Source organism: Tetrahymena thermophila (genome assembly GCF_000189635.1).
Source record: "Tetrahymena thermophila SB210 genomic scaffold scf_8254563, whole genome shotgun sequence".
Lineage (NCBI taxonomy): Eukaryota > Ciliophora > Oligohymenophorea > Hymenostomatida > Tetrahymenidae > Tetrahymena > Tetrahymena thermophila.
This window is the reverse complement of record NW_002476334.1, coordinates 133539-160801: the sequence shown is the minus strand read 5'-3', so window position 1 is coordinate 160801 and position 27263 is coordinate 133539. Positions and strand designations below refer to the sequence as shown.

The 27263-nt window shown below is 23.4% G+C and overlaps 7 protein-coding genes across 7 annotated transcripts; 2 read left to right on the top strand and 5 right to left on the bottom strand. All coding sequences in view use genetic code 6, as the record gives it.

Moving 5' to 3' along the window:
- Positions 1 to 629: 629 nt before the first annotated feature.
- On the bottom strand, positions 630 to 2887 carry TTHERM_00600110 (tudor domain protein; the record flags this gene model as incomplete). Its single annotated transcript, XM_001032482.3, has 3 exons — positions 630 to 1761; positions 2170 to 2387; positions 2516 to 2887. 3 exons carry the CDS (start codon positions 2885 to 2887, stop codon positions 630 to 632), a joined length of 1722 nt encoding a protein of 573 aa, XP_001032482.1.
- Positions 2888 to 3902: 1015 nt separating this feature from the next.
- Positions 3903 to 5332, bottom strand: TTHERM_00600100 (methionine aminopeptidase; the record flags this gene model as incomplete). The annotated part of the gene is made up of 5 exons (XM_001032481.3): positions 3903 to 4218; positions 4303 to 4720; positions 4936 to 5004; positions 5085 to 5148; positions 5225 to 5332. The coding sequence occupies 5 exons, from the start codon at positions 5330 to 5332 to the stop codon at positions 3903 to 3905; spliced, it is 975 nt and encodes a 324-aa protein (XP_001032481.1).
- A 1113-nt stretch (positions 5333 to 6445) lies between these two features.
- TTHERM_00600090 (transmembrane protein, putative) lies at positions 6446 to 6928 on the top strand (the record flags this gene model as incomplete). Its single annotated transcript, XM_001032480.3, has 1 exon — positions 6446 to 6928. The coding sequence occupies one exon, from the start codon at positions 6446 to 6448 to the stop codon at positions 6926 to 6928; it is 483 nt and encodes a 160-aa protein (XP_001032480.1).
- Positions 6929 to 7193: 265 nt separating this feature from the next.
- On the bottom strand, positions 7194 to 8946 carry TTHERM_00600080 (Serine/Threonine kinase, putative; the record flags this gene model as incomplete). Its single annotated transcript, XM_001032479.1, has 2 exons — positions 7194 to 8054; positions 8110 to 8946. 2 exons carry the CDS (start codon positions 8944 to 8946, stop codon positions 7194 to 7196), a joined length of 1698 nt encoding a protein of 565 aa, XP_001032479.1.
- Positions 8947 to 10324: 1378 nt separating this feature from the next.
- TTHERM_00600070 (ABC transporter family protein) lies at positions 10325 to 12333 on the top strand (the record flags this gene model as incomplete). The annotated part of the gene is made up of 4 exons (XM_001032478.1): positions 10325 to 10466; positions 10526 to 10946; positions 11034 to 11260; positions 11366 to 12333. The coding sequence occupies 4 exons, from the start codon at positions 10325 to 10327 to the stop codon at positions 12331 to 12333; spliced, it is 1758 nt and encodes a 585-aa protein (XP_001032478.1).
- Positions 12334 to 14275: 1942 nt separating this feature from the next.
- TTHERM_00600030 (transmembrane protein, putative) lies at positions 14276 to 18807 on the bottom strand (the record flags this gene model as incomplete). Its single annotated transcript, XM_001032477.2, has 9 exons — positions 14276 to 14584; positions 14639 to 15094; positions 15160 to 15519; positions 15576 to 16643; positions 16711 to 17183; positions 17246 to 17852; positions 17916 to 18190; positions 18241 to 18415; positions 18475 to 18807. The coding sequence occupies 9 exons, from the start codon at positions 18805 to 18807 to the stop codon at positions 14276 to 14278; spliced, it is 4056 nt and encodes a 1351-aa protein (XP_001032477.2).
- Positions 18808 to 21057: 2250 nt separating this feature from the next.
- TTHERM_00600020 (transmembrane protein, putative) lies at positions 21058 to 25705 on the bottom strand (the record flags this gene model as incomplete). The annotated part of the gene is made up of 10 exons (XM_001032476.1): positions 21058 to 21390; positions 21456 to 21905; positions 21969 to 22328; positions 22384 to 23451; positions 23511 to 23983; positions 24049 to 24661; positions 24723 to 25006; positions 25057 to 25231; positions 25285 to 25478; positions 25537 to 25705. The coding sequence occupies 10 exons, from the start codon at positions 25703 to 25705 to the stop codon at positions 21058 to 21060; spliced, it is 4119 nt and encodes a 1372-aa protein (XP_001032476.1).
- Positions 25706 to 27263: the final 1558 nt, after the last annotated feature.

The window sequence follows — 27263 nt, the reverse complement described above, 5'->3', positions numbered from 1 at the left end:
TCAATTATCTACACTTAGAAACTCTTAAATAATTAATAAATTTATAAATATAATTCAAACTTTTATGTAGTTAATGTCTTTCTAAACAAAAAAGTTTAAGCCCTGATCAGTTTATATAAAAAGAGGGCCATATAATTTTGGAAAATTTATCAAAGTAAGAGGAGGGTATTAATTAATGAAAAATAAATTAATTAATCGTTTTACCTTTATGCTAAAATTTCAAAATAAATACTAAAATATAAATTTGAAAATATAACTTTTATATCGTTACAAATTTAATACTTTGCTGTTTGATAAGAAAAAAAATTATAATTTAATTTTTAAGTTAGAAGTAAGGGTTGAATATTTTTAAGTTGATTAAATATTATTATTAAAGATATTTTTTTAAAAATAATAACTAATATTATAAATTGAATTTTTAAATTATTTTTAGAAAATAAATTGATTAAGTTGTGAAGATTTAATTTATTTTATTTTATGGTTTTATAAAAATAAAGTAATTATAAAAATGTTGCTGTTATTTATTTTTTAATAGTTTATATTTTATGTTTTTTAAATATAAATATTTTGTTAATTTTTATTATATTAAAATTAACTAAAAAACTAATCAGATTTCAATTATCATCTCTTCAATCATCATTTTCTTATTCATCATAAGCCCAAAGACCGATTTTCTTTTCTTTAGCGAAATCTTATTCTTCTTACCAAGCTTGAAGTTCTTCAGGGAGGGCTACTCCTTCATCTAATCTAACCAAACCCTTTTTAAGAAGTTGGAAGTTGATGGTTTAGTTCAAGGGAGTATTAGCTGCATCTTATACAATAACATATTTTACGCCGTTGTCTTCGTATTTGTAAGATAAGTGGATTTTTTTGCCCCAAGCTAACTCTTTGAATGTTTCATCACTTTCTACTGCCAAGGGATGCTTATCGTGTAAACCAACGCAGTAAGCTAATCCGAGCTTGATAGCAAATGGTTGAATAGGAGCCCATTTTTCAGGTAATTTGCACATATCATCAATATGAACACTATCGTAGAAGCCGTAATCAATGAAAAATACTTCGTATTTATTATCATTACGCTTCTTAACTATTTTACCTCTATAATAATTATTGTCTCCACTGAAAAGAGCTACACAAGGTGTACCAGGCTAAACAGGTTATTAAAGTTTAGGATAAGCTTCTAAGTCAAAATCATCGAGTTCCTTTTCCATCTTATCTAAAACAGCAATACGAGAATTTTCTTGGATATAGAATTCATCAGTGTTAATTAATTCGCTTAACTTGGCTTAAATGCTACCTGAAATAGCTTTAACATTTTTTTAATCTACATCAAAATTTTAACCACGTAAACTTTCAATATTTATTTTATTTGAACCGAATAATCCTTTCTTGGCTGCTTATACTTCCTTTTCAATAGCTTCATATTCGGTAGTATGTTTAGCCTTACCAAAAGTAAAGCAAAGTCCTTAAGATAAGAGCTAGCTTGCATAATTTTACTTATTCACTAAAACAGTAGCATGGAACTTACCCTTGTTATCCATACGTTCTAATTGGATTTCAACATCTCTCTAAAGTAGATTATTTTTAGCAAAATCTAATGCTTTGCTTGACCAGGTGGTGTATTCGGGAATATTACTATCAGGAGGTAAGCATCTGACACCGCTTAAAAGAACAAGAATGGAGTATGGTTCTTCATTAACTCTAACTTTATAAATACCACCACTAATGACCAATTCAACAACACCAGTTAATCTAGCTTTTCTAAGTTAAAAAAAAAAATTATTAAGAAAAATAATATTTTATTTTTTCTTTTGTTAAAACAACATAATTTATTTTTAAAAATTTTTAAAAATCTTCTAGATTTTTTAGTTAGTTGAAATAAAAAAGTCTTAAATAAATTTTCACTTATCAGTTAATTTTTAAAAAATTAATTAAAAACGATATCTTGGAATTTTTTTAATTAAATCTATAGTGACACGTTTATAAGAATCTGATATAGTTTGTTAAAATATTTATAAACCTGTTCTAATATATAATTGAAGACTAAAACTTAACTATGCATTATGCTTTTTTTTTTAATTTTTTCTATTGGTAGGTTATTCCATTTTTAATGTTAGAATTAAACGATAATTTAGAGGATTTGTAAAAAAAATTATGTAAATTATTTACGATTTCAATGAGTTGAAGTGCTCAAGAAGTTTAGGCTTATTTTTCAAACGAGAAATATCATTGAATCTGTGGAGAGGGATATTTTTGGTAGAGTGGAGACCCTTCTTTTTCTTAGCAGCTTCTTCAGAAGCAGTCTTCAATTCATCGTGATATTATGATTTTTCTTCTTCTGTTCTGGCGAAATTGAACTCAGCATAACCTTCTTGGATTAATTAGAGCTAAAATTTTTAAAAAAATGATATTAAAACAAGTAATTAGAAGAGTTTAAATGAATTAGAGTGTTTTTAATAATATATTTGATGTTTTATTAGTTGGAAATATAAAAAAATAATTTTAAAAATCCTACATTAATATTTTAGCCTTAGTAGAACACAGTACAGAAGTTCATTTGTTTTTCAGTAGCTTCACTGTCATCTTCCCAAGATTTGGCGACTTTAACAGTTTTTTCATATTCAAATTTTACTTCTACTTATTGACCTATGAGTTTCTTACGAAGGAATTCTTTAGATTCAAAAGCATAAGGTTTATCTTGTGTATCATTGGTTCCAACCTTAGGAGCTCTGACGTGAGTCAAGAAAAATCTGGCGATGTTATTAGTTTTAGTTGATTAGATTGTGAGAGAATCACCAGAGTGAACTTCTCTAACTATACCAACAAATTCGATATTTTGAAGCTTAATGTCTTTTTTATCCTTCTTTAAATCCTTTTGGGCAGCCATTTATTTTAATGTTATTTCTTGCTTATCTTCTTTTTTTTGAAGTGCTTTTTTATCAATAATTTTCAAATTTTTTATATTTTTCTTTGAAATTAAGTTTTGATAAGATTGAGTTGTTGCTATTTAATAGCACTATTGTCTTATATACTTTATTTAAAATTCTTCTATCTTTAATAAACGATATCTTTAATATTTGCTTCACACAAATCTTTATTTAGCGTGCAATAAATAAAAACAGTAGATCTTTTGTAATCAGTGTTTTTATTTAATTAAATTGCTTGTTTTATTTAAAAAAATCCATCTAAAAATACACGCGTTGATATATTTTTTTCATTCACTTGTCTACTTTCTATTCTTTTTAAGAAAAGAGACGTAAATCAAATAAAATACTAAATATGCCTCAAATAAAAAACAAATTCTCCTATACCATATTTTTATTAAATTCTATTCTAGAGTTAATTAATAAAGCAACTTAATTTATGCACTTAAATATTTTATAATATGATTTATATAATTTAATTCATATTTTTAATTTTTTTAAGTAAATTATTAAAACTAATTGGACATACAAAATGAATGCTAATCTATCAATCTAAGATTACAGAATTTTATTCAAATGTTACATTTAATAAGATGAATAAATTTACTCAAATTGATAATCAAATTGTTTTATTTTATTTTTATCAATTTTCTTATTTTACAAATAAATTGAAAATTATTTAATTAAAATTTGTTGTAAATCAAAACCTAAAAATGCAATTAATTTATTTAAAAAATTATTTATAATTAAATAATTAGTAACACTTTTATTTTAACTATCTCTAAATTTTAAAAATGGCTCTTAAATTCAAGCTTTATTAGAAATTTTTTTTTGTAAGCTCTAAAAGTTTAGTAATAAAATAATATTTATAAAAGCTAATTATTTTTATTTAAAATGCGAAGAATAAGCATATCATAGAATTACTGACTATTAAAATCTTATTTTTAAAATTTATAATCCTTTTTAAATAATAATTTTTCACTCTATTTTTTCTCCATCTCTTAAAGTAATAACTTCATGACCCTATTCTGTGATTAAAATAGTGTGTTCCCATTAAGCAGATGGATTATAAGGAGAAACAACTGTCATCTAATCAGACCACATTTGATAACGTCCTCTTCTCATAGTAAATATAGGTTCGATTGTGAAGACCATACCAGGTTGCATAACATAAGGATTTTCAGATCTTGTTTTCTTTTCGTGGAAAACAGCTGGAGCCATGTGCAATAATTCTCCTACACCATGTCCAGTGAATAACTCGCAAACTGAGAAACCATTTTCATGAGCAATAGATCTTTTTATTAATAGTAATTAATTTTTAAATATTTTTTATAATAAATATTAAACTCAATTAAGTAGTTTTATGTAATTTATTTACTCACAAACTTCTCCAATTTTTCTAAATGGAGTACCAGGTTTACAAACTTTAATACTTTCATATAAAGCTTTCTATGTAGTTTAAATTAATTTCATAATTTCTGGATGAACATCTCCAACAGGTACCATTAATGAATTATCTCCATGAACACCCTCAATATAAAGAGTAACATCTAAATTAATATAATCACCATTCTTCAAAGGTCTAGTATTAGGAATACCATGGCATACGACTTCATTAACACTAGTACATACACTCTTAGGAAAATGCATAAAACCTAATGCTGTTGGATAAGCATTATTGTCAATAATAAATTTGTGGCAAATCTTATCTAATTCATCAGTTGTGATTCCTTCCTTGACATGACTTGCAAGATGAGCGAGAGTTCTAGCAGCTAAATTTCCTGCTATCTTCAAACCTTTATTAAAAATTTTGAATGAAACATGAAAATTAATTAATAATCTGAAATATTTTATCAAATTATTTGATTTTAATATATAAATTGCAGTCTATTTTACAAATATATTGCTCAAAAAAGCTTTTGATTAGGATAAAATATGAAAATTTATTAGAGTAACAGAAAGAATTTATAAATAATTTATCTTAAAAATTATAAAATTTCTGAAAAATTACGCCTGATAATATCTTGATTGTGCACAACTGGGTTTCCATGATAGATACCAAATATAGGGTTAGGGTTATCTTTTAATAAAATTAAGAAATTAGCAACCTAATTGATTGATGACAAATAACTCTATTTATTTGAATAATAATTATTCTACCTACATAATCAGGACGTTTGATATTTTATGGAACACTGAGTGTAGGAGTAACTTGATACTAACCCTAATAATTAGAAATAATAAATTTTTGGATATGCAAAACGATTAGTAGGTTTATCTATAAATCTAAAAAAAACTACTTCAATAATGGGTTCTGTTTTAAAATAATCAGGGATAATAGTTTTAGAAAATTTGCTAAAGTTAGCTTGTGTTCTAGCGAAGCAGAATCTAATAGTTTTTGAAAGCATTTATGAATTTATTATTTATTTATTTATAAAATGATATACTATTATTTCTTACAAGATAAAAATATTTATAATTAATTTTTGGTTAAAATTTGTTTGTTTTTAACTCTTCCATTCTAAAAAAAAGAAAAATCTTGATTAATTAATTAAGAAATCTAAGAGCTAATAATACATAAATTATGTGGCTTTGTATTAATCATATGATGGTGTTTCAAAATACCTTCTTATTAGCCAAATAATTAGAACAAAAACTTCTACTCATAATATAGTAATTTTGGTGATGTAAATAAATGATAGAAATCAATTTTATTTATTTATATTTTCTTCTTACACAACAAAAACACTAATTAAAAACTCTATCATTAAATATTATTTTATTTAAAAAAAATATTTTAATTTTCTCTAATTAATTTTTTAATTTCAAAAGTTTAAATTAAATAATTTTTTATTATATGTTTAATTCAAATAAAATAAATTACATTATGTTTAAATAAATAAAATATAATAACTCAAAAAATAATTTTTTAACAAATAATTTACTTATTAAAACTTCTATCAAATATTTATTTTTTATAACAATAATTAATTGCAAATGTTGTAAATTTTCATTTTAATTAAGAAAAAATAAAATTTTTTTTCTTTTAATTAATTTAAAAATATTGAAAATTAAATAAAATAATTTAGATAACTTTTTGAAATATTTAATTCAAACAGAAATATTGATGTTGTATTTTTTAATTTGAAAATTAATAGTTGAATTTAATAATTTATTCATATATCTTTTTTCTTAATTTTTAATTGATAGGCAGGTAGGTTGGTAGATAGGTTTTTTGTTTGTTTTTTTCATAAAATGAAAATAAAAGATAATAAATTTCAAATAAAAAAATAAAATTTAGAGAATCGTCTTATGTAAAACGATAGAGATTGATTGCTTGTTTGTTTGCTTGTTTTTTTTTTACTTAATGAAATAAATAAATAGCTGGATTTTATATTATAAATAAATGTTAGAAAGGGAAACAGAAAAAATTTATAAATATATTAAATAAGAAATTTTAATTGCAAGATACACAACAGAAGCAATAAATAATAAATAATTTATAAAAAGGTATAGCAAATATGATTGAAATAGAAGCCAAAACTAAGCTAAAGTCTTCAGAAGGAGCCCATTTCTTCTTTACTTTGATTTTCTTGACTGCAAGCGGACTCATTGAAAGATAATATTCAGAAGAAACATGCGGATACTAATACTCTTTACTCGTTGATCTAGTATTCTACAGTTAGATCATTAAGGGAACATATCAATTAATAACAATGGTCCCAAAATATAAAAATCACGATATTATTTTGTTCTTTGAATTCCTTGACATAGCTTACTACCTTTTCCTTTTTGGATTATTTGTTTATGCTAACGTTCTCTATTTTTAAGCTGGTTTTGAAACTTGTTTAACTGATGCTCCTATTATTGCATACTTCATTCAACTATTCTTGGTTGTTACTTATTTCATATTCATAGTCTTAGTTCTTTCAATGATCACTTATCTCTTCAGATTAGCTTCTAAATCTAACGTCAGCGAGCACGACCAATTAGAAGACAATTGATTTTAACATGATACTTTACTAGTTTACAGCATACAAATTTATATGTTTTAGTTATATTTGCTAATCAAATATAAATAAATAAATACTCTTGACTGTTATTTGCTTATATGTCGTCTTTGTTCTTTATTCCATAAAATATTCAAGATAAAATTTAAATACATTTTTTGAAATTTCTTATTAAAAATAAAAAACAACAACAATTAGAAGAAAATTAATTTTTTTATAAAACATTTTTAGATTTTAGCATACAAAAATAAATAAAAATTCAACTAAAGTTATTTAGAGGTAGAGACACAAATCCAAAATATACTATGAAAAAAAAAAGTATTGAGTTTTTGAGAACCTATGAATACAAAAGATCGACTAATTAAATCTGGCTATCATCGCAATTTGATGGACATGTGTAATGACCAATATCTTAATTGTTGCATTTTATACAGTAACCAGCTTAGGCTACATACCCAAAGGCACATTATATACAAAATCCGTTTTCCTAGAGAATACAATTATCAGGCTATTTTTTGCAAACAAAATTTTATATATAAAATCCGTCTGAGCATTTAGTACATTTTCTAAAATCTACATCACAGACTAAGCAATTACTCTAGCATTACAGGCACTGGTCTGTATCATCTTTAGATTAAGTATTTAACCCATATCCTGGCTTGCATTTAGTACAAACATTTTCTACCTAATCACATTAAGAACAGTAGGGATTAGTACAACTACTACAACTACCATTCTTTAATTTGTATCCTGAACTACATTACAAGCATTAAGTAGCAGTTTAACACTTAGAACAAATCTTACAATCACTAGTTGTACAACCCTAATTGCATGATTAGCAAACATTATCTTACAAATAATATCCATCAACACATTTGTTACACTGTGTTCCTTTGCTAATTGGCGTTAAGCATGTATTCTTATCATATTCATAACATTTAATTTTGAAATTGTCATCAGGATCTTATTCAGGGTATCTACCATCATAACAATCAGAACAATCTCCATCAAATAATCTTCTGCAATTACTATTACTATTATCAACACATACCTATGAGGATAAGTCCAAGATATAACCATCTTTGCACTATACTATTGTAATGCCATTAAGATCATTAACCTAATTAATATGAGAAAATAAAGAATAAATGAAATTTTAATTTTATTTATTTTACATTTAATAAACATCTGTGGCTATTTTGATCTTTATCGCTACAAGGACTACAAGTATATGATAGTTATTAAGTTTCTTGAGTAAAAGAATAATTAAGATAATATTAGTCATTACATTAGCTGCACCTGCATCTCCCTGTTGAAATATCTAAAAAGTAAAATTATGGATTGCAATTTGGTGTTTCATCCGTATTGGAAGGAATACCATACTTACTTTCATCCTATTTTAAGATACAGTCAGGTACTTATATCTTAGGGGGAGTTGGAGTAACATTTCCCACACAAATACCTCCATCAGAAACATTAGAGTAAATATGATTACAAGTAATACAATCATATTTTGTTAAACATGTTTTACAATTTTGATGACATTTCTAACATTAAGAAGATTGATCTAAATAATATCCATCTATACACTATATACATTTGTCACTATTTGGAATTAATTATCTGCAACCTAAAGTTTATATACATACACCTCCAACTAGAGTGTAATCTTCCCTGCATTAAGAACATATATAATCAGTTAGTGATTCTCTTTGGCAGCATATTGCGCATCCTGGAGGGCATTATTGACATACATTATTATTATTTATAAAATAGCCATCCGTGCATGAATCACAAATATTATAATCTTAACAAATACACTAACTATCTTAGCATGGAGAACATTAACTTAAATCCCACAAACAACCTGGAGAATCTTAGCAAGTTGGTAGAGATGGGTCATTATTTAGGCTATAGTCAGGATTATTAACTTTGCACTAGTATTTTCCTTTAACAAATAATGTAACCATCAAAATTAAAAATGCTTAAATAAATAGTTTTTAACAAACCATATTGGTGAACTTTTTGTGAAAATATTAAAAAATAATAATTAAATATTCTTTTCAAATTCTTTTTTCTTTTTGATTGTAATTAGTTTTTCTATAAAAATGAATTAAAATTTACAATTAATTATTTGTTTATTTGTTATTTATTTTTTGAAATGACCAAAACAAAAAAAGTGTTTGTTTGATTTAAAACATAATTCTAAGCTATAAATAAATATACATTAAAAAACGTTTCTACCAATTTAAAAAAAGATATTTTTAAAAATTTAAAATCTTTAATAAAAATAAATTTAAAATAATTTTTAGAGAAGAAAATGAATTCAACTGAAAAACTAAAAATTTATTTTACTTTTTATAAATTCAATTTATTTTTAAGTTTTTTGTTGATTTTATCAATTATTATAGTTGATAAATATTTTTTTAAAATATCACAATATTTTTTTAATGTAATTTTATATAAAACAATTTTTTAATAGGTAAAGAATTCAATAATTTTATTCCAAAATAACCAATATGGTTTCCTTTAGAAAATTGATAATTCAACTTTTATTTAAGCAAATTATTATAAATAATCAGTAACAAATAATGTTATTTTTGCTAGAATAAATTAAGAATTTTCGAATATTCTCTCCCTAATTTATTATTTTGATTACAAAGTTTGTTAACAGGAATATTTTTTAAATTTATTGTTTTTTGTTCTATCTAGTTATTTTGATGAAAATAAATTTGTTGTAGTAAATTTAATAGAGATAATTTTTTCTTGAATATTTTTAATAAAATATTAAATATAAATTTTTTTACATTCTAATATGTTTATTTGCAAAATTATTTTAGAAAAAAGTAGTTTTTATTTACTAATATGATAATTTACAGTTGTGTTCTATTTATAGAATATAATTTTTTTAAAAAAAGCTAAAGTAAGCGATAAAAAATTAGAAGATGTAAACCTATGAATAAATAGATGTAAAAATAAAGAAATTTTCTTTGATTATTCTGTGAATTATAAAAGAAGAACTTAAAGAATCTTTTATTAGTTTAATTAATAAATCTGGTATTACCTATGTAAAACCTGATAAATAAAAAAATAATTCCTGATTAATTACATCATTTAATTAGTAATATCTCAAATTTTTGTAGTAAAAATAGCTGAAAAATAAACAAATTTTAGTTTAATTTATTTTTTTCTTTTTCTTAAATTAATTTTGTCATTCTAAATTACTATTTGTTACTTTAACTTTTAATCGCATTTACATTTACATAATTTTAATAATACTACAAGAACAGTAATGGTTAATAAAAAGAAGATAATCAATCTCATTAATTTATAAACAAATAACTAAATTAAAAATTTATAAATCATACTAATTAGTTTCATATCTTAAAAATGAATAAACAACCTAAATATTTGCCCATAGATATCACATTTAAGGATTTAAAATACACTGTTGCTACTAAAAATGGCGACAAAGTCATCCTTAACAATATTGAAGGAATTTGTAAAAGTGGTGAAATCACAGCCATTTTAGGTATAAAAAAAAATTATTATAATTTGCTTACTATCAAACAAATTTTTAAATTATTAAAGGCTCTTCGGGTGCTGGTAAAACTTCTCTCTTAAATGGTTTGTGTCAGAGATTGCAAGTAGATTAAAATCACAGACTAGAAGGAAGCATCCTTGCAAATCAAAAAAAGTATACAAGTAAATCTTTTCCTAATTTTGCATCATATGTCATGCAAGATGACATCCTTCCTGAAACTCTTACTGTCAGAGAATGCATTTCTTTTGCCGCTGATTTTAAAATCAAAGGCTCAAAAGAAGAAAAAGAAAAAAAAGTTGACGAAGTTATTAAAACTTTAAAATTAGAAAGATGCCAAAATACACTTATTGGTGGTAACTTCATAAAAGGTGTATCTGGAGGAGAAAGAAAGAGAACTTCTATTGGATTCGAATTAGTAAGTAATCCATAAGTTATATTCCTTGATGAACCAACTTCTGGGTTAGATAGGTAAAGATTTTATTCTTTTCTTCAAAATAATTAATTTTCTAACTTTATTTATAAACCAACTAAATTTAATAATTGAAACATTAATAGTTTTACTGCCTACATTCTCATAAACGAATTAAGAGAATATGCTCATAATACTAGAAAGACAGTTATATTCACTATTCACTAACCTTCCACTGATATTTGGTAAATGTTTGATAGAATCATCTTAATGATTCATGGATAGATCATTTACTAAGGACCAGGAAGGGAATAAATTTTGAACTATTTTAGTAAAAATTCATTTGTTTGTCCACACAATTCAAATCCAGGAGGTAATAAAACACATTTTTTTATTTCTTAGCTCTTAAATTAGAAAAATAAATAATTAAATATAAAATTTAGAATTTATCTCATCATTAAATTTAATTTTAAAATAGATTACTTTTTATCAATAATGCACTCCGAAAGTTCTACTAATGTTTAAAATTTCCCTACATATCTTGAAAACTATTAACAGTAGCTTCAAGGTTTAGTTCATTAAGAAATAGAATAATCAAATGTATCAGATCTTGAAAAAAGATAACAAGTTCTTAATATATTCTAGTAAATTCCCCTAATTATTAAGAGATGCTTAAAGATCAATTTCCGTAATCCAATTTTAGTCAAATCTAGAACTATTTAAAGTATAATCATGGCTACATACATTGGACTTATTTGGTTCTAATTACCAGATGGAAAAAATGATCCTACCAATATTGTTGATGTTTAAAATAGAGCAGGATTAATATATTTCCTTTCTGTTTCTGTTTTCATGGAGTCTGTCAATCCTTGTGTTTTAACTTTCCCTGTTGATAAAGCTACTTTTTTAAGAGAAGAAAACGCTAAGTTGTATGGATAATTTGCCTATTTTACTGGAAAATTTTTAGTTGATATTTTAAGTAATTTACCTCTGCCTATTCTTGATACATTAATTGCCTACTTTATGACAGGTCTTAGACTTGAAACTGGAGCTTTCTTCTTTTATCTTATCACAATGATCATAATGAGTATAACTGGTGTTAGTGTTGGATATTTTGTTGGTACTCTTTTCAAAGATGCTAATACATCTATGTCAATGATGCCTATGATTGTTATCCCTTTTATGTTATTCTCAGGTTTTTATAAAAATCGTTCCGATTATGCTAGCTGGATTGGTTGGGTAGAATACCTTTCTCCATTCAAATATGCATTTTAGGCACTTTGTATAAATGAGTTTGAAGTCACTTACTTCATTCCAAATCCTATTAAATCATACAATTTTGAGTTTAGTAAAGGAGAAGCTTTGGGACTTTTAATTGTATATATGATTATTGTCTCAATGATTGCCTTTTTCCTATTATCAATTTTCAAAAAAAAACTATAATGACCAAATAAATTTCTTAATAAAGCTGTTCTATATAATATAAAAAAATAAACCATTATTGCTTACTTAAATAAATTCTATAATGTTTTTCAATTCTAACTCATTCTTTTAATAAATATTAATAAAAACATATTTTTATAAGATTAAAATTAAATTATTTCTATCTGAATTTTATTAATTCATAAATAAGGTTGATTTAAGAAAATTGTATGCGTAAAAAATAGAAGCAGTAAATTAATAATTCAATTTACTTTTCAAAAAATATAATGAATAAATTATTTATTTTAAATAAAATTTTGAAGAAAATAGTATCAGAACAGATTTATGAAAGCAAAATATCTTTATTTCAGTTTTCTAATTACTTTATAATTTAAAATAAAAACAATCTCGAAAATAAAAAGAGCTAAAATTATTAAATATTTTAAACTTTAAACAAAAAATGCATCAAATAACTTTGTAATTTGTATTAATTTTTATTTAAAATTAAATAGTATTTATTTCAAAATTTTGAATAATTTAATTAGTGAGGTTGAATCATATATTGATGTTTGTATTTCAATAAAAACAATTAAATTTTATACTGATTATACTATAAAAATTAAGAATGGATGCTACATTCGGGAATCGAACCCGAGCTTATTGCGTGGGAGGCAATTATCATACCACTAGATTAATGTAGCTATTTAAATATCATAGATTTTTTCTGTATGAGCACTTAATTAAATGAGTAAAAGTTAAATTTATGCCCATAATTATTAATTTATTAAGTTAATAAATGATCAGTTTTTTATTTTAAAATATTTAAATTTAACTGCTTTCAGGTTCCACTCATTTTTTATTAAAATGGATAACAAATAAAACAGTAATTTAATATCAAATAAAAATGCAACGTCCGGGAATCGAACCCGAGTCTATTGCTTGGAAGGCAATTATCTTACCATTAGACCAACGCTGCTTGATAATATTTTTGTTATTCTCTTACAAAAGCTTAAACAAAATTATTAAATTTTTCTTAAGACATATAAGTGTAAAAATATTATAAAAAAGCCAATCAAATAAGTTGAATTTGCATATAATCTTATCATATAACTAAAGTAAAAAATTTTATTATAAATAATTAGAATATTTAATTATATTCTTCAAATGGCAAATTAATAATTCTTATTCTAAAGATTATATAATACCACACATTTATTAATTTTGAAATGTTGATCCTTTATTTAATTGATAATAAAATTGAGATTTATATTTAAAAAATAAATAAAAATTTAAAATGAATGATTATAAAAGTCAACAAACCTAAGAACTGAATAAATATTAAATTGAAATCAAATATTTTTATATCAATTTTTAAAAAATGCTGCGTCCGGGAATCGAACCCGAGCCGATTGCTTGGAAGGCAATAATCCTGCCACTAGACCAACGCAGCTTTTCAATTAAAATTAAATAGCTTAAATCAAATCTTTAATAATGAAACAAAATAAAATTTTAATTACATTTCATTTTCATCTTATTTGTTAAAAAATCTTAAAATAAAAAAAATTATTTAAAATTTTCTCAAAATAGATGTTCCTAAAAAAAATTATAGTTAGCAAACTCTCTTATATTTAATGTATTTATCTCAAAAAATTTTAGATAAGGTATATAAAATTATATTGTTAATTTATAAAAAAAAAATGATTTTGATAAAATTTTTATTTATGTTTATTTTAATTAATTTATAAGTATTTAAAGTAAATAAAAAGTATTTTTTAAAGATTTTTACTTTTACTATAAAATAATATAAGTATTTTTTTAAATAGTAAACTAATATAAAATTCATAATATGTAAAACAAAAAATATAAATATAATTCAATTATACTGTAATAATCAATTTAATTGGTAATTATTTCTATATAAATAATATTCTAAAATTATTTCTAATATAAATTTAATATTATAAAATCAATAATTTTAATTAATGATAATTTAATTTTAAGGTTTTCTATCTTAATTTATTTAATTGAAAATGCTCGATTAAATAATTGATGCTTATACTTAGGTTTAACATTGTTGATGAGGTATTTTACCAACAACATTTGAGCTATTGGTGTATAGTGCTGATAATACTGTAGACTTAATCCCATTATTATTTCCAATATTTGCGTTATTAGTACAAGATGAAACTATTTAAGGAATATATTGAGTGCTATAACCTTAAATTTATATTTTTGAAGAGTCATACTAAGCTAAAAGACTATTAGTTCCAGTATTCTTTTTGTTAATTTGAATAAGTAAATAATTTAAATAAATATAATTAAATCTTACATCAGTCATGTTTGTGTTGATTGTAGAGTTAAATTAAGCGCTCAAAAATGAACCGTTTATGTAAGCTCCTACTTCTACAATACCGAATAAAGCAGAAAAATATCCTTAAACCTACAAGTTTAAATTAGATTAAGTTTAAAATAAAATGTTATTGGCTTAAGTAGTTAGGGTAGTCTAAATACCAGAAGTCCAGTTTACTTAAAGATTTAATTTTAAGTTAAATCCAATAGGACTTGGATAAACATATGTGTAGTTTATACTTTGTAATTTAGATTCATAATTATTAAGTTAAGTTTTACTATTTCCAAAAGTTAGTTAATCTGTAGTAATTAAATTAGATTTTGAGCTTTAGATTTAAGTTAAAGCTAAATTATAATTATGAATCATTTAATTTTATTACTACATCAAATTATTAGTAAAACTACTTTACATATCAGTGCTTATAAATTAGTTCAGCTATTTTATAAATAATTACATTTTAAATCAAAATCTATGTTATATTAATTAATTAATTTATTTACTCTACTATAAAATTGTTGGATATTAGCTATACCAGTTGTATCTAATTTCAAATTATTCAAAGCTCTATCTGCATCAAGAGAAAACCCAGCAACATAATTTGAAATAAGGGTTTTGAATGTAGTTTGAAATGTTGGAGTAAATATTGCTTAGGGGATCTAAGGTAGTTGAATCTTATAGTTTTGCAAGTAAGTTCTCATATCATTGATTAATAATGAAATTTATGGACCATAGTTTGTTAGATTATCAACGACTGTGTGCAATTGAGGAAGTAAATTTGCAAGTTAATTTATTTATTAAGCTAAGTAATCGTTTGTAATTCCAAAAACCGTACTATTAAACTTAGTGTCTTCTTGTGGTGTCTTTATTAATTAATTAATTTAAATTATAAATATATTAATGTTAATTTTTATTTTACTTGATTGCTTAGAGGATCATTATCAGGATAGTTTGTATCACTTAAAAATGCATTCACTGTATTATAGATGCTGCTAATTTGAGATAGAATTTAAGAAGAAGTGCTACCTATAATAGCTGTCTACTAGTCATACTCATTTTATACTATTGGAATAGTTTAATTAAGAGCACCGATTACATTTAAATTTGCTTCTTAGAGTAATTTAGGTAAGCTGAAACTTTTATTATACCCTTATGTCATCCAATCTAATATATAGTTCTAATATTGTGGCTATACAGCAGACTCGTCATCAGTGAAAGTTTTAAGAAGTTAATAAAAATCATTTAAAAAGCTTTAATAAGTACTCCTGAAATCGATAGGAGTATCAAATAGCGCTTACAACTAGGCAACTTGATTATCGAGATCGCTTGCTTGCTCAGATTAACGAATTGTATCTACTAATGCAGAATCGTCTATTCCTCCTTAAGCATATTAATTTGAGCTAGTAGTATAAAATATTGCAAATGGACTACTTTAAAATTAAGCTTGATTTGAGAAAACTGTGACTGGATAAGTTAAATATACACTTGGACCACTTTTAACATACATGCTAGCAAGCACAGCAGCAAAGTTATTATAAAGATTAATTTACAATTTTGTGGAAGTACCATTTGTTACATTAGTTCTTATTTGAGACCATATAGGGGTATAGTTAGCCACTGATTAATTATAGATATCCATATTAGAATTTTATTAAATAAAGTTAGTAACATTCAAAGTCTATTATGCTAAACTGCAGATGTAGCCAGGTTACCAGTATTAAGATTAATTGAAAGCTATACTAAAATAAAGGTATTCATTGTCTGTGATATTTCTTAACGCATTATAAGTGTTTTTTGAAATAGTGAGGTTATTTTAAATGATATTATTGATGAGAGATCTAAGTTTTGCTATGCGAGAGTCAAACTCAATAACTGTATTGTTAAAGGTGATATTGACAAGATTTACATAGGCGGGGTATTAAGACAATAAGCTATCATTATACTTTTTAACGAAAGAAGAAGTTGCATTAATTACACTTACAGAGTACTTTTATTTTATTTAAAAAAAAAATAAATAAAAGTTATGAAATTCTTGATTAAAAAAGTTTAATTACATTATACGTGAAAGCATTAAACTGATTCATAGTATTGTTTAGGATTTAAATATTTTGATTAACTGTATTAGACAAATTTTGAATAATATTATTTTAGAATGCTGAACTTCTGGAGATAAGAGAGTTAATAAGATCAATAGCTGTCTAGACTTGATTTGAGACTTTTTAAGTCACAGTTCCCATCAAATTATAGACATTATTTTTTAAATAGTTGAGTTATTTGACCTTTTTATCAATAGTAACATTTGAATATATTTATGAAAGATTTTGTTATTAAAGCTAATAAATTTGATCTTAGAATTTTGCTTTAAATCCTGAACGGCAATTAATTTTTTGTAAAGTAGAATCATTATCACACTCAGAAAAGAAATTAGATTGCAAATTAATAGAACTAAAGTAATTTTAAAAGATTGGTGAGTCAATAGCCTTGCCAATAATATTTTAATTCAATGACTAACTTTATAGAAGTCGTCCTATATTTAAATTTATTTTAAAGCTTAAATTTAATTGAAAGTATTAAAAATTAATATTATACCTGTATTTGAAGATACATTATTGTTATCATACTACTAGACTTTATTTTGTAAATCATAAGCTTACTACCAAGTTAAATTTAATTTTAGCATTTTTTCTTAATCTTAGATTAGCTGTTATAAAAATTAACTTTCTACCTGATCCTATTAAGACCAAAATTAAATTTGACCTTAAGAATTAATTTCTGCACTTCTAAATACATTTAAATCTTAATTTAAGCTTTAAGAGTTACTAAAAAGCTAAAGTTATGATGAAACGTTTGATTATGAAAGAGCGCCATTTTAAAAAAGGAGATTTTAATTATAATGAGTTTAATAGGTGTTATCGTTAGCATCAGAATTATCATAATTCTTCTTAAGTTTACCATCAAAATCAGATAATACAACTGCATCCAAAACTGTTTGATTATTTTAAGCATTCATAAATCTATTAGAAGTATTTTTTACAGGACCCTTTAGCATTCTCTTATTTCCTTCTTTAAAATATGAAGTGGTATTATAAAAGCTCTTCTAAACATTAGGTGAAATTTATTCTAAAACATTTAATAATATTTACTATAAATCATATCTCATATTTAGAGGTTTTTGTATTGAACCTACTTAGCCATTCTAAAATTTATTATAAAAAAAAATTTTGCTGTAAATTTTATGAAAAAGATTAAATTTTTTTACCTTTAATATTTAAAATCTAACAATTGGTAAATTACTGTTTAAAAAATCCTAAGAGTCAATATTTAAAGACTTTAGTATTTAAATTTCTTAGGAGTTTAAATTTTGTAATTAATTAAAATTTGTTGGATCAAATAATAAACCACTATAATCAGCATTTTAGACTGTGGTTTTTTATTAATTGCTTCCTTGGTTTATAGGGTAATCTTAGAAAATCTGAGAGATATTATTAAGCGCAGTTATTTTTGATTGGGTAAAATAGAGAATCATATCAAATTCTATTTTATAAATAGAAGTTAATTATTTCTTAAGAAAATTTATTTAATACCTGATTGATTAACACTCACACAAACCACACTGAATGAATAGACTGATGGTAAACTTACTATTGAAGTTGTACCATCTGAGTTAATAATTGTTTTATTATTAATTATAGTATAATTGTATTGTCTTTAAGCATTTGGTACATTAATAATTTATATTAAATTATCTTGTTACCCAGCCTTATTTGTTGGATAAAAATAAAATTAATAAAAAGTGGAAAAATATTTCTTAATTTTACCATAATATCTTATTAATAAGTAGCATAAGTAATAGGAATACGAGGAATGTTATTAGCTTTAACATTATCTTCTGTTGATGATGATTTAGGAATCAAAAAAGCTAATAGAAAAGATATTGTGATCACTAAAGCTATACCACCTAATATGATTTAATTTCTTGTGAGACATTTAGTTTTCACTTTGACTTCGTTTTCTAAATTATTAAAATAAATTTTTAATATATATTTTTTTTTAAAGCAATCATTACATTATTAATTGTTAGAAGGCTCGTCACATTAAATAGCATTTATTTCAGTCTAGGATTAACGAGGGATTTCATATTAGGTAGTCATATATTATTACTCAGTGATTGTTGGTATTTTATCAAAAGAAGTGCTTAGAGTCTCCTTTTTTATTGAGCAATTATCTTACAGCATTCTAAAGTTTCAAGGAAAAGATACTAAAGTAATTTGATTTTTTTTATGATTAGAGATAATGTTTATTTTATTTATTTATTTATAAATTATTCTTTGATTGAAAATTTGCTACATCATATAAACTGAATCAGCTAAATATGAGCAGTTTCTATGGTATTTATTTTAAGATCTTTTCATAAATCACTGGCTGAAGTATTCAAAGAATATTCAAATAAAGGCCACAAAATTTAATTAATTTAGAAAATTTGACTTTATAAATAACTCTTGCGTTAGAAAAATTTACTTGATTAATTTTTGAAAAATTAAATTAAAACTAAGAAAATGATTAATAATAAACTATCTACAAAATATTTCTATCTATCTATCTATCTATCTAACTATCTATCTATTTTTAAACAAAAGTATCAAAAAAATTGATAACTACATACATATTTTTATTTCAATTAATTTGATTAGTTGATTTTAAGATGAATTTTTAACATCTTAGTAACTTCAAATTTAATTAATAGAAAAATTCTTAAAATACTTTACAATATTTAATTTATAAAAATCTTTCTTAAATGACAAACATAAAAATAAAGTAAATAACTAATAAATTAAATTTTCTTTTACCATTTAACTTTTTTTCTTTTGTTGATTGCTTTTTATCTAATTTTCCCAAAAAAATGTTTTTTATAATATAAAAAGTTTCTAAATGACCTAATTATAAATAAATTTATGGATTTTTGTGAAAGTGGCCTTATTATATTAATTTAATATCAAGTAATAAGAAATTATAAACTTCCTTTGAAATTTTATGTAATCATTTGATGAAATTCATAACCTGATAATCTGTGAATATAGTTTTGACTGACTGTAAAAAAAATTATATGAATTTGTTTTAATTAGTAAATATACTGAGAAAAAGGTCAGTAAATGATATTATTATATTTTTACTGATCTCATTAATGAAGATTAAAGATTTTTATATATTTTATAATTATTTAATGATGTATATATGTGTATTTATTGGCTAGAAAATATTATTTTATTGTAAGAATACATACATTTTTTAGTAATAAAATATCTACTGGATATGCTTGAATCAATTTATGTTTTGATTATTAACTTTGGATTTTTATTTATGATATTTAATTGATTATTAGGTAATTGATTATCATACATTAATAAATACTAATAATCACAAAATCTTCATTTTTCTTAACTTTAAAAAAGGTTATAAAAATCTCTTTATAATTAATTTTTTTCAAAAATAGGAATTAATCTATTTATCATAAAAAATACAAAATGTTAAAAAATAAAAATTTATATACAATTTTAAAATAAATTTACTTAAAATATTATATCAAAATTTGATAACTTAATTATCTTTATAATCATAATCATAAAATTAATAACATATAATTAATTAGTTAACAAATCTAAATTATATTTTTAATTGATATTCTTTTATTATATTAAACTATTTCGTAATATCTGATCTTTAGAAATTTGTTTAAAAACTTCTTAAAATTAGTAAATAATATTAATTTATTCTTCTTTTGATTTATGTTTTCTTTTTTTACAATAGCAGTAATAATCCTCCTTTTTAAATCATTAATTCATAGTTTTTTGAATTAAATAAAACATCTTTACTTTTCCATTCAGGTTTAAATTAGTTAAATATTTTTCTTTCATTTATGTATGATGAAATTCTAAAAATTGAAAAATAATTACCACAATTCCCTATTCCTATAAAATTATATACAGTACTGTCCCATGAACAGAATTTTTTGTATATTTCTCACTCAAGAAATAATTATTCGAGAGAAATAGAATCATAATAAAATAATTATTACATTAAATTTTATTTTTAAAATTTTTTATAAAAAATTATTAATTAATTTTAGACTTTTGAAAATAAATTTAAACTAATTCATAAATAGTTAACAAAATATTTAAAGACTTCAACTAATCAACATATAACTTTAAAGATAAATTTAAAATTATTAAGTTTATCTGACTTAATAATTTTTTAAAAGTTTTAAAATTATTAATAAATTTTGCTATTAAATTATTAGCGAAGGATCATGTAAAAAAGTGGTTTATTTTAAGTAAAATTTATTTAACAAACAAAATATGTTTTAATAGTATGTAATATAACAGAATATTATAGCTTTTTTAGTTTCAATAACTTTGGTTAATTAAAGTCTTATTATAAGCCTTACCATAAAAATTGATAGGGTCTAATAAGTCTATTTGTACTGCTACTGTCTGTACAGTTGTTTTGCATTTTTGCTTTGATACTTTTCCACAAAAGTAATTAGCATCAGAAAATAGAGTAGAGGCAACAGATGATTTGTATGAAGAGTTATTATAATAGTCATCATCGTCATCATCATAATATTTAGAGCTCTTTTGGCAGATTGTAATATATTTTTGAATGTAAATAGTAATGTATTATTCAATCTGAATATTAGTGGCTCCATATTATGCAGTTAAATTATTTTAACCAGAATTCTATTTATTAAAATAAATAATCGATTAGTTAAATTGTTATTTTCAAAATAAATAAATATCTTTACATTAGTGACATTAGCATTTATACTAGAGTTAAGTGTTGCATTAAGGAAATTACCTTGAGCATAACCTCCAATTTCTACAATAGCAAATAAAGCTGAGAAAGTTCCCATAGTTTATATATTAATATTGGATTATGTTTTAAAGGAGAGAATATCATCTTAAGTTGTTAAAAATGTTTATATGCCTGTTGTCCAATTGACTTAAAGACTTAATTTTATGCTATAACCTAAGGGACAAGGATAGACATAAGTATAATTTTAGCTTATTAAATTTTTTTAATAAGGATTGTTAATAGTTTAAAGATTTCCAAAACTAGTTTTGTTTGTAGAAACTGGTTTCTAATTTTGTATATTTGCTATTGTTGTAAAATATAGTTAAGACATGCTAGACTACTACTAAAGTATAGATTAGGCAAAGGTACTCTGCATATCAGTACTTACAAAAGAATTAAGCTAGTTTATTAGAAATTAATATTTTAGAATTAAGTAAAAGCTATGTTTAAAAATTTAAATTACTCTGCTATAGAATTGTTGTATATTAGCTATATTTGATGTATTTAAGTTCAAGTTATTCAAAGCTCTATTTGCGTCAATTGAAAACCCACTAACATAATTTGAAATAAGGGTTTTGAAAACAGTTTAAAATGTTGGAGTAAATATAGCTTAGGGGATCTAAGGTAGTTGAATCTTATAGCCTTACAAGAAAGATGTCATATTGTTAACTATTGACTAAATTTGTGGGCCATAATTTGTAAGGTTATCAACAACTGTATGTAATTGAGGTAATAAATTTGATAGTTGATTAAGTTATTAAGCCAAGTAATCATTTGTTATTCCGAAAACTGTATTGTTGAATTGAGTGTCATTTGGTGGAGTCTTTTTTTAATAAATAAACAATTATAAAAATATTAATATTATTATTCATATTTACTTGATTGTTAAGAGGATCATTATCAGGATAAGTAGTATTACTTAAAAATGCAGTTACTGTATTATAGATGCTACCAATTTATGATAGTATTTAAGAAGAAGTATTATTTAGAATTGCAGTTTACTAGTCATATTCATTTTAAACTATTGGAATAGTTTAATTAAGAGAGCTAATTACATTCAAATTAGCTTCTTAGAGTAATTTAGGTAAGCTGAAACTATAATTATAGCCTTATGTCATCCAATCTAATATATAGTTCTAATATTGTGGCTATGCAGCAGACTCATCATTAGTGAAATTTTTAAGAAGTTAGTAAAAGTCATTTAAAAAGCTTTAATAAGTACTCCTGAAATCGATAGGAGTATCAAATAGCTATTACAACTAGGCGACTTGATTATCGAGATCACTTGCTTGCTCAGATTAATGAATTGTATCTACTAATGCAGAATCGTCTATTCCTCCTTAAGCATATTAATTTGAGCTAGTAGTATAAAATATTGCAAATGGACTACTTTAAAATTAAGCTTGATTTGAGAAAACTGTGACTGGATAAGTTAAATATACACTTGGACCGCTTTTAACGTATGCGCTAGCAAGCACAGCAGCAAAGTTATTATAAAGATTAATTTACAATTTTGTGGAAGTACCATTTGTTACATTAGTTCTTATTTGAGACCATATAGGGGTATAGTTAGCCACTGATTAATTGTAGATATCCATATTAGAATTTTATTAAATAAAGTTAGTAACATTCAAAGTCTATTATGCTAAACTGCAGATGTAGCCAGGTTACCAGTATTAAGATTAATTGAAAGCTATACTAAAATAAAGGTATTCATTGTCTGTGATATTTTTTAACGCATTATAAGTGTTTTTTGAAATAGTGAGGTTATTTTAAATGATATTATTGATGAGAGATCTAAGTTTTGCTATGCGAGAGTCAAACTCAATAACTGTATTGTTAAAGGTGATATTGACAAGATTTACATAGGCGGGATATTAAGACAATAAGCTATCATTATACTTTTTAACGAAAGAAGAAGTTGCATTAATTACACTAACAGAGTACTATAATTTTATTTAAAAAAATAAATATTTAAATTTAGTTATGAAAAAGGCTTAATTACATTGTAAGTGAATGCGTTAAATCCATTCATAGTATTGTTTAAGATTTAAATGTTTTAATTTGTTATATTAGACAAATTCTGGATGACATTATTTTAGAAAGATGAACTTCTGGAGATTAGAGAATTGATGAGATCAATAGCAGCCTAGACTTGATTTGAGACTTGCTGAGTTACATTTCCCATCAAATTGTAGACATTGTTTTTGACGTAGTTGAGTTATTAAACTCTTTTATCAATACTTCCATTTGAATAGGTTTAAGATATGTTTTATTGTTAAAGTTATTAAGATTTTCCTTAGAATTTTCCAATGAATCCAGAATAACAATTGATTTATTGTACAGTAGAATTCTAATCGCATTCAGAATAATAATCAGATTACAAATCGATTGATGCAAATTAATTTTTAAAAATATTAGATTAAATAGCCTTGCCAACAACTTTTTAGTTTGAAGGCTATGATTATAGTAATCTCCCTATTGTGAAAAATTTGTAAATAAATAAGATTTGAATTCAAAAGGATTAAAATTAATAATTTTACCTGCATTAGAAGTTATGTCATTTTAGTTTTCAAATTTCTATACTTTATTTTACAATTCTTGAGCCTGTTCCCAAGATAAATTGTATTTGAGCATATCTTCAAAATCTTGTTCAAGCTATTATAAAAATTAAGGATCTACCTCGTCTTATTGAGATACAAAGGAAATTTAACCTTAAGATTAGACTTACATACCTTAGAAGATTTGTTAGCTTTAATCAGAATCATCCTTGCTAGGTGAAAGTTTAACAGTCGACTTAACATCTGAGGATTCAAGAGCACCATTTTAGAAACTATTAACTTAATTATAAGAAGTCTAATGTTGAGTATCTTAATCATTTTAAAGATCACTGTAGGATTTGCTAAACTAACCAGCTAAATTAGAAGTGACAGATGCTTCCAAATTTACAGGTACATTTTCGTTATTCAAAACTCTTTTAATGAATTTTTAAGTTCTTGCCTTAAGCATTCTTTTATTACCATCATTAGTAGATTAATAAAGATTGTAGTAGTCTTTAAGCACAATAGGTGAAATCTATTCTAAGAGATTCAAAATGATTTATTGTAAATCATATCTCATATTAAGAGGTTTTTAAATAGAACTGATTTAGCCACTCTAAAAAATAATAAAAAAAAGATAAATATTGAATTTTTATCAATAAATATGAATCACATACCTTTAAAACTTAGAATCTGATAATTGGAAGATTGCTTTTTAAGAAATCTTAAGGATCAATATTCTTTGACTTGAGAATCTAAATTTCTTATTGACTTAAATTTGACAACTAATTTAAGTTGGAAGAATCAAAGTGATTAACGTTGTCAGTATTTGGTTTACCATTTTCTGAAGTACTGTTATTATCTTAATTATTTTAAACTGGAGGATAATCTTAAAACAAAAGAGTTGAATTTTAAGAAGTAGGAATTTTAGACTCTATAAAGTACAAGATCATATCGAATTCTAATATAAAATAATAATTTATTTTTTTTAATTTAAAATTAAAAAAGTACCTGTTTCATTAACATTAAGACAAACAACACCGAATCTGTAAGAAGAGGATTGAGTTGCGGCTTAGCTAGAACTATCTATGTTTTTGATAATTCTATTATTAACTATCTCGTAATCATAGATTCTTTAACTTTGAGGGACATGAATGATTTTAATTAAGTTATTTTGTTGGCCAGCCTTTTTTATTTAATTTAAGTTATGAGTTAATTTTTAATTAAATTTATATTTACGATAATTTTAGATTCATAGTTTGAATAAGTAGCAGGGATCTGAGGAGTAGCTCTTTGAGAGTTATTTTTATCAGTAATTACTTTGTATGCTACTATACCAGCTAAAATACCTGACATCACAAGCAATAAAGATAATGAAATGATTATCTTTTATTTTTTTGTTAGACCCTTCTTTTATTAACATTATTCAGTATCTAATTGATAAATTGTAAAACAATAAATAATTGTTAAAAATAAAGGGAAATATTTAACCTTCAATTTCTGGGAATGAGCTTTTCTATTCGTTAGTGACCAGTTCAACTTTAGATTGGCGAGGAATGTTGAACTGAGTAGTCATACATTACTATTCAGGGATATTAGGTATCTTTGAAAGAGAGCAGTTTTAAGACTCCTTTTAGAACGATTAATTATGCGACAGCATTTTAGAATGGATAAAAAAGTATATTTTATATTATTCTCTTTTCTTTTTTTGTGTAGAAGGAAAAGATTTTTTGTTAATTTTTCTTTTTTAATTTATTAACTTTTAGGTGATATCCCTCACTTTTCTATTTAAAAGTTATTCCTACTGATATTAATAATTAATTTATGGTGTTTATTGAAACACCAATAAAATTAAGCTGACTTTTTAATACAAACTATTTTTCATTCAAATAACTATATTTTTAAAATAAGATCAGCACGTTTAATACAATCAAAACAAATTTATCAGAAAAATTAAGATTTCAGCTCATTACTGGATTCATAAATCAAAGCAAATTAAATTTTGATAACTTAATGGATATATATAAATTTTGGCTTTTGGAGCAATAAATGCAAGGTATTTAATTATATTTATTTTCTAATTTATTTATTCTTCATTTTTACCAAACATTAATAAACTCCATTTAAGCAAGTCAGTTTTTTTATTTTTCCATATTTAAATATAAAATAATATTTTTAAATTATTTCTTACTTATATAAACTTAAAAATCTAGCCATGCTAGAATGATATTAAGTTTTTAATCAGATATTAATCTGTTCTTGCTTTGAAATGATTAATTTACAAGCTATTGTTATATAAATAAGTAAGAAAATATCGTTCGTGAATTTATCATCAGACTCTTCTTCATCTATATATCTATCTACAGTTACACTTCCAAAAATGATAGTATATTTTATAATGCATATTATACTTTAAGTTAAAGTGTTTGATTATTCCCATAACTATTACAATTAAGCAACTTTTATTCTCAATGGTATTAACTAAAAAATGCATTTTTTTATTTTAAAAGGAATTCTTACAAAATTATAACTTACATTATTAAAAAGAATTAATACTATTTTCAAGAATGCAAATCAAATGATTTTTTTAAAGAAATTTTGTTTTGATTTTAAAAATATAATAGCATTTAAGTCTGTCCTCTTAATACTTATTTTTAAATTCAGCATTCAAGTGTCAAATTATCTTTGAAATTTCTTTCAGATTAAAATAATAATCTATTTTTACCCTTTTAATTAAATTGACTGATTGACACAAGATAAAAAGATGTTTAAAATTTTTAATTCACATATTGATATGGCATTTATGGCAAGAAAAATTTAATTTAATTTTTATTTTAATATAAAATAATTTTTCTCTTTATGGTTTAGTTAGAAGAAAATAACTTTAATGGTTTATGTAAGTTACACAGCAGCTGATTATATAATCTTTTTAATATAGATTATTTTAAGTAGAATGCTTGAAAAGTCAAAAATTAGCTTAAACCAGTGGTAATTTAATTATATAATTAAATGACCACACAGTTTTATGATTTAAATATCATAAAAGTGTAAAACACAAATATAAAAAGAATAATATTTAGATCGCGTATTCATAGAATATTATAAATAAAGCTTTTCTCCTGTAAATATGATTCAAGTTAGTTATTATAAAAAGATTATCTATTAAGATTAACTTACATACATTATATTACCATTTTTGGCTAAAATACCATGTATCT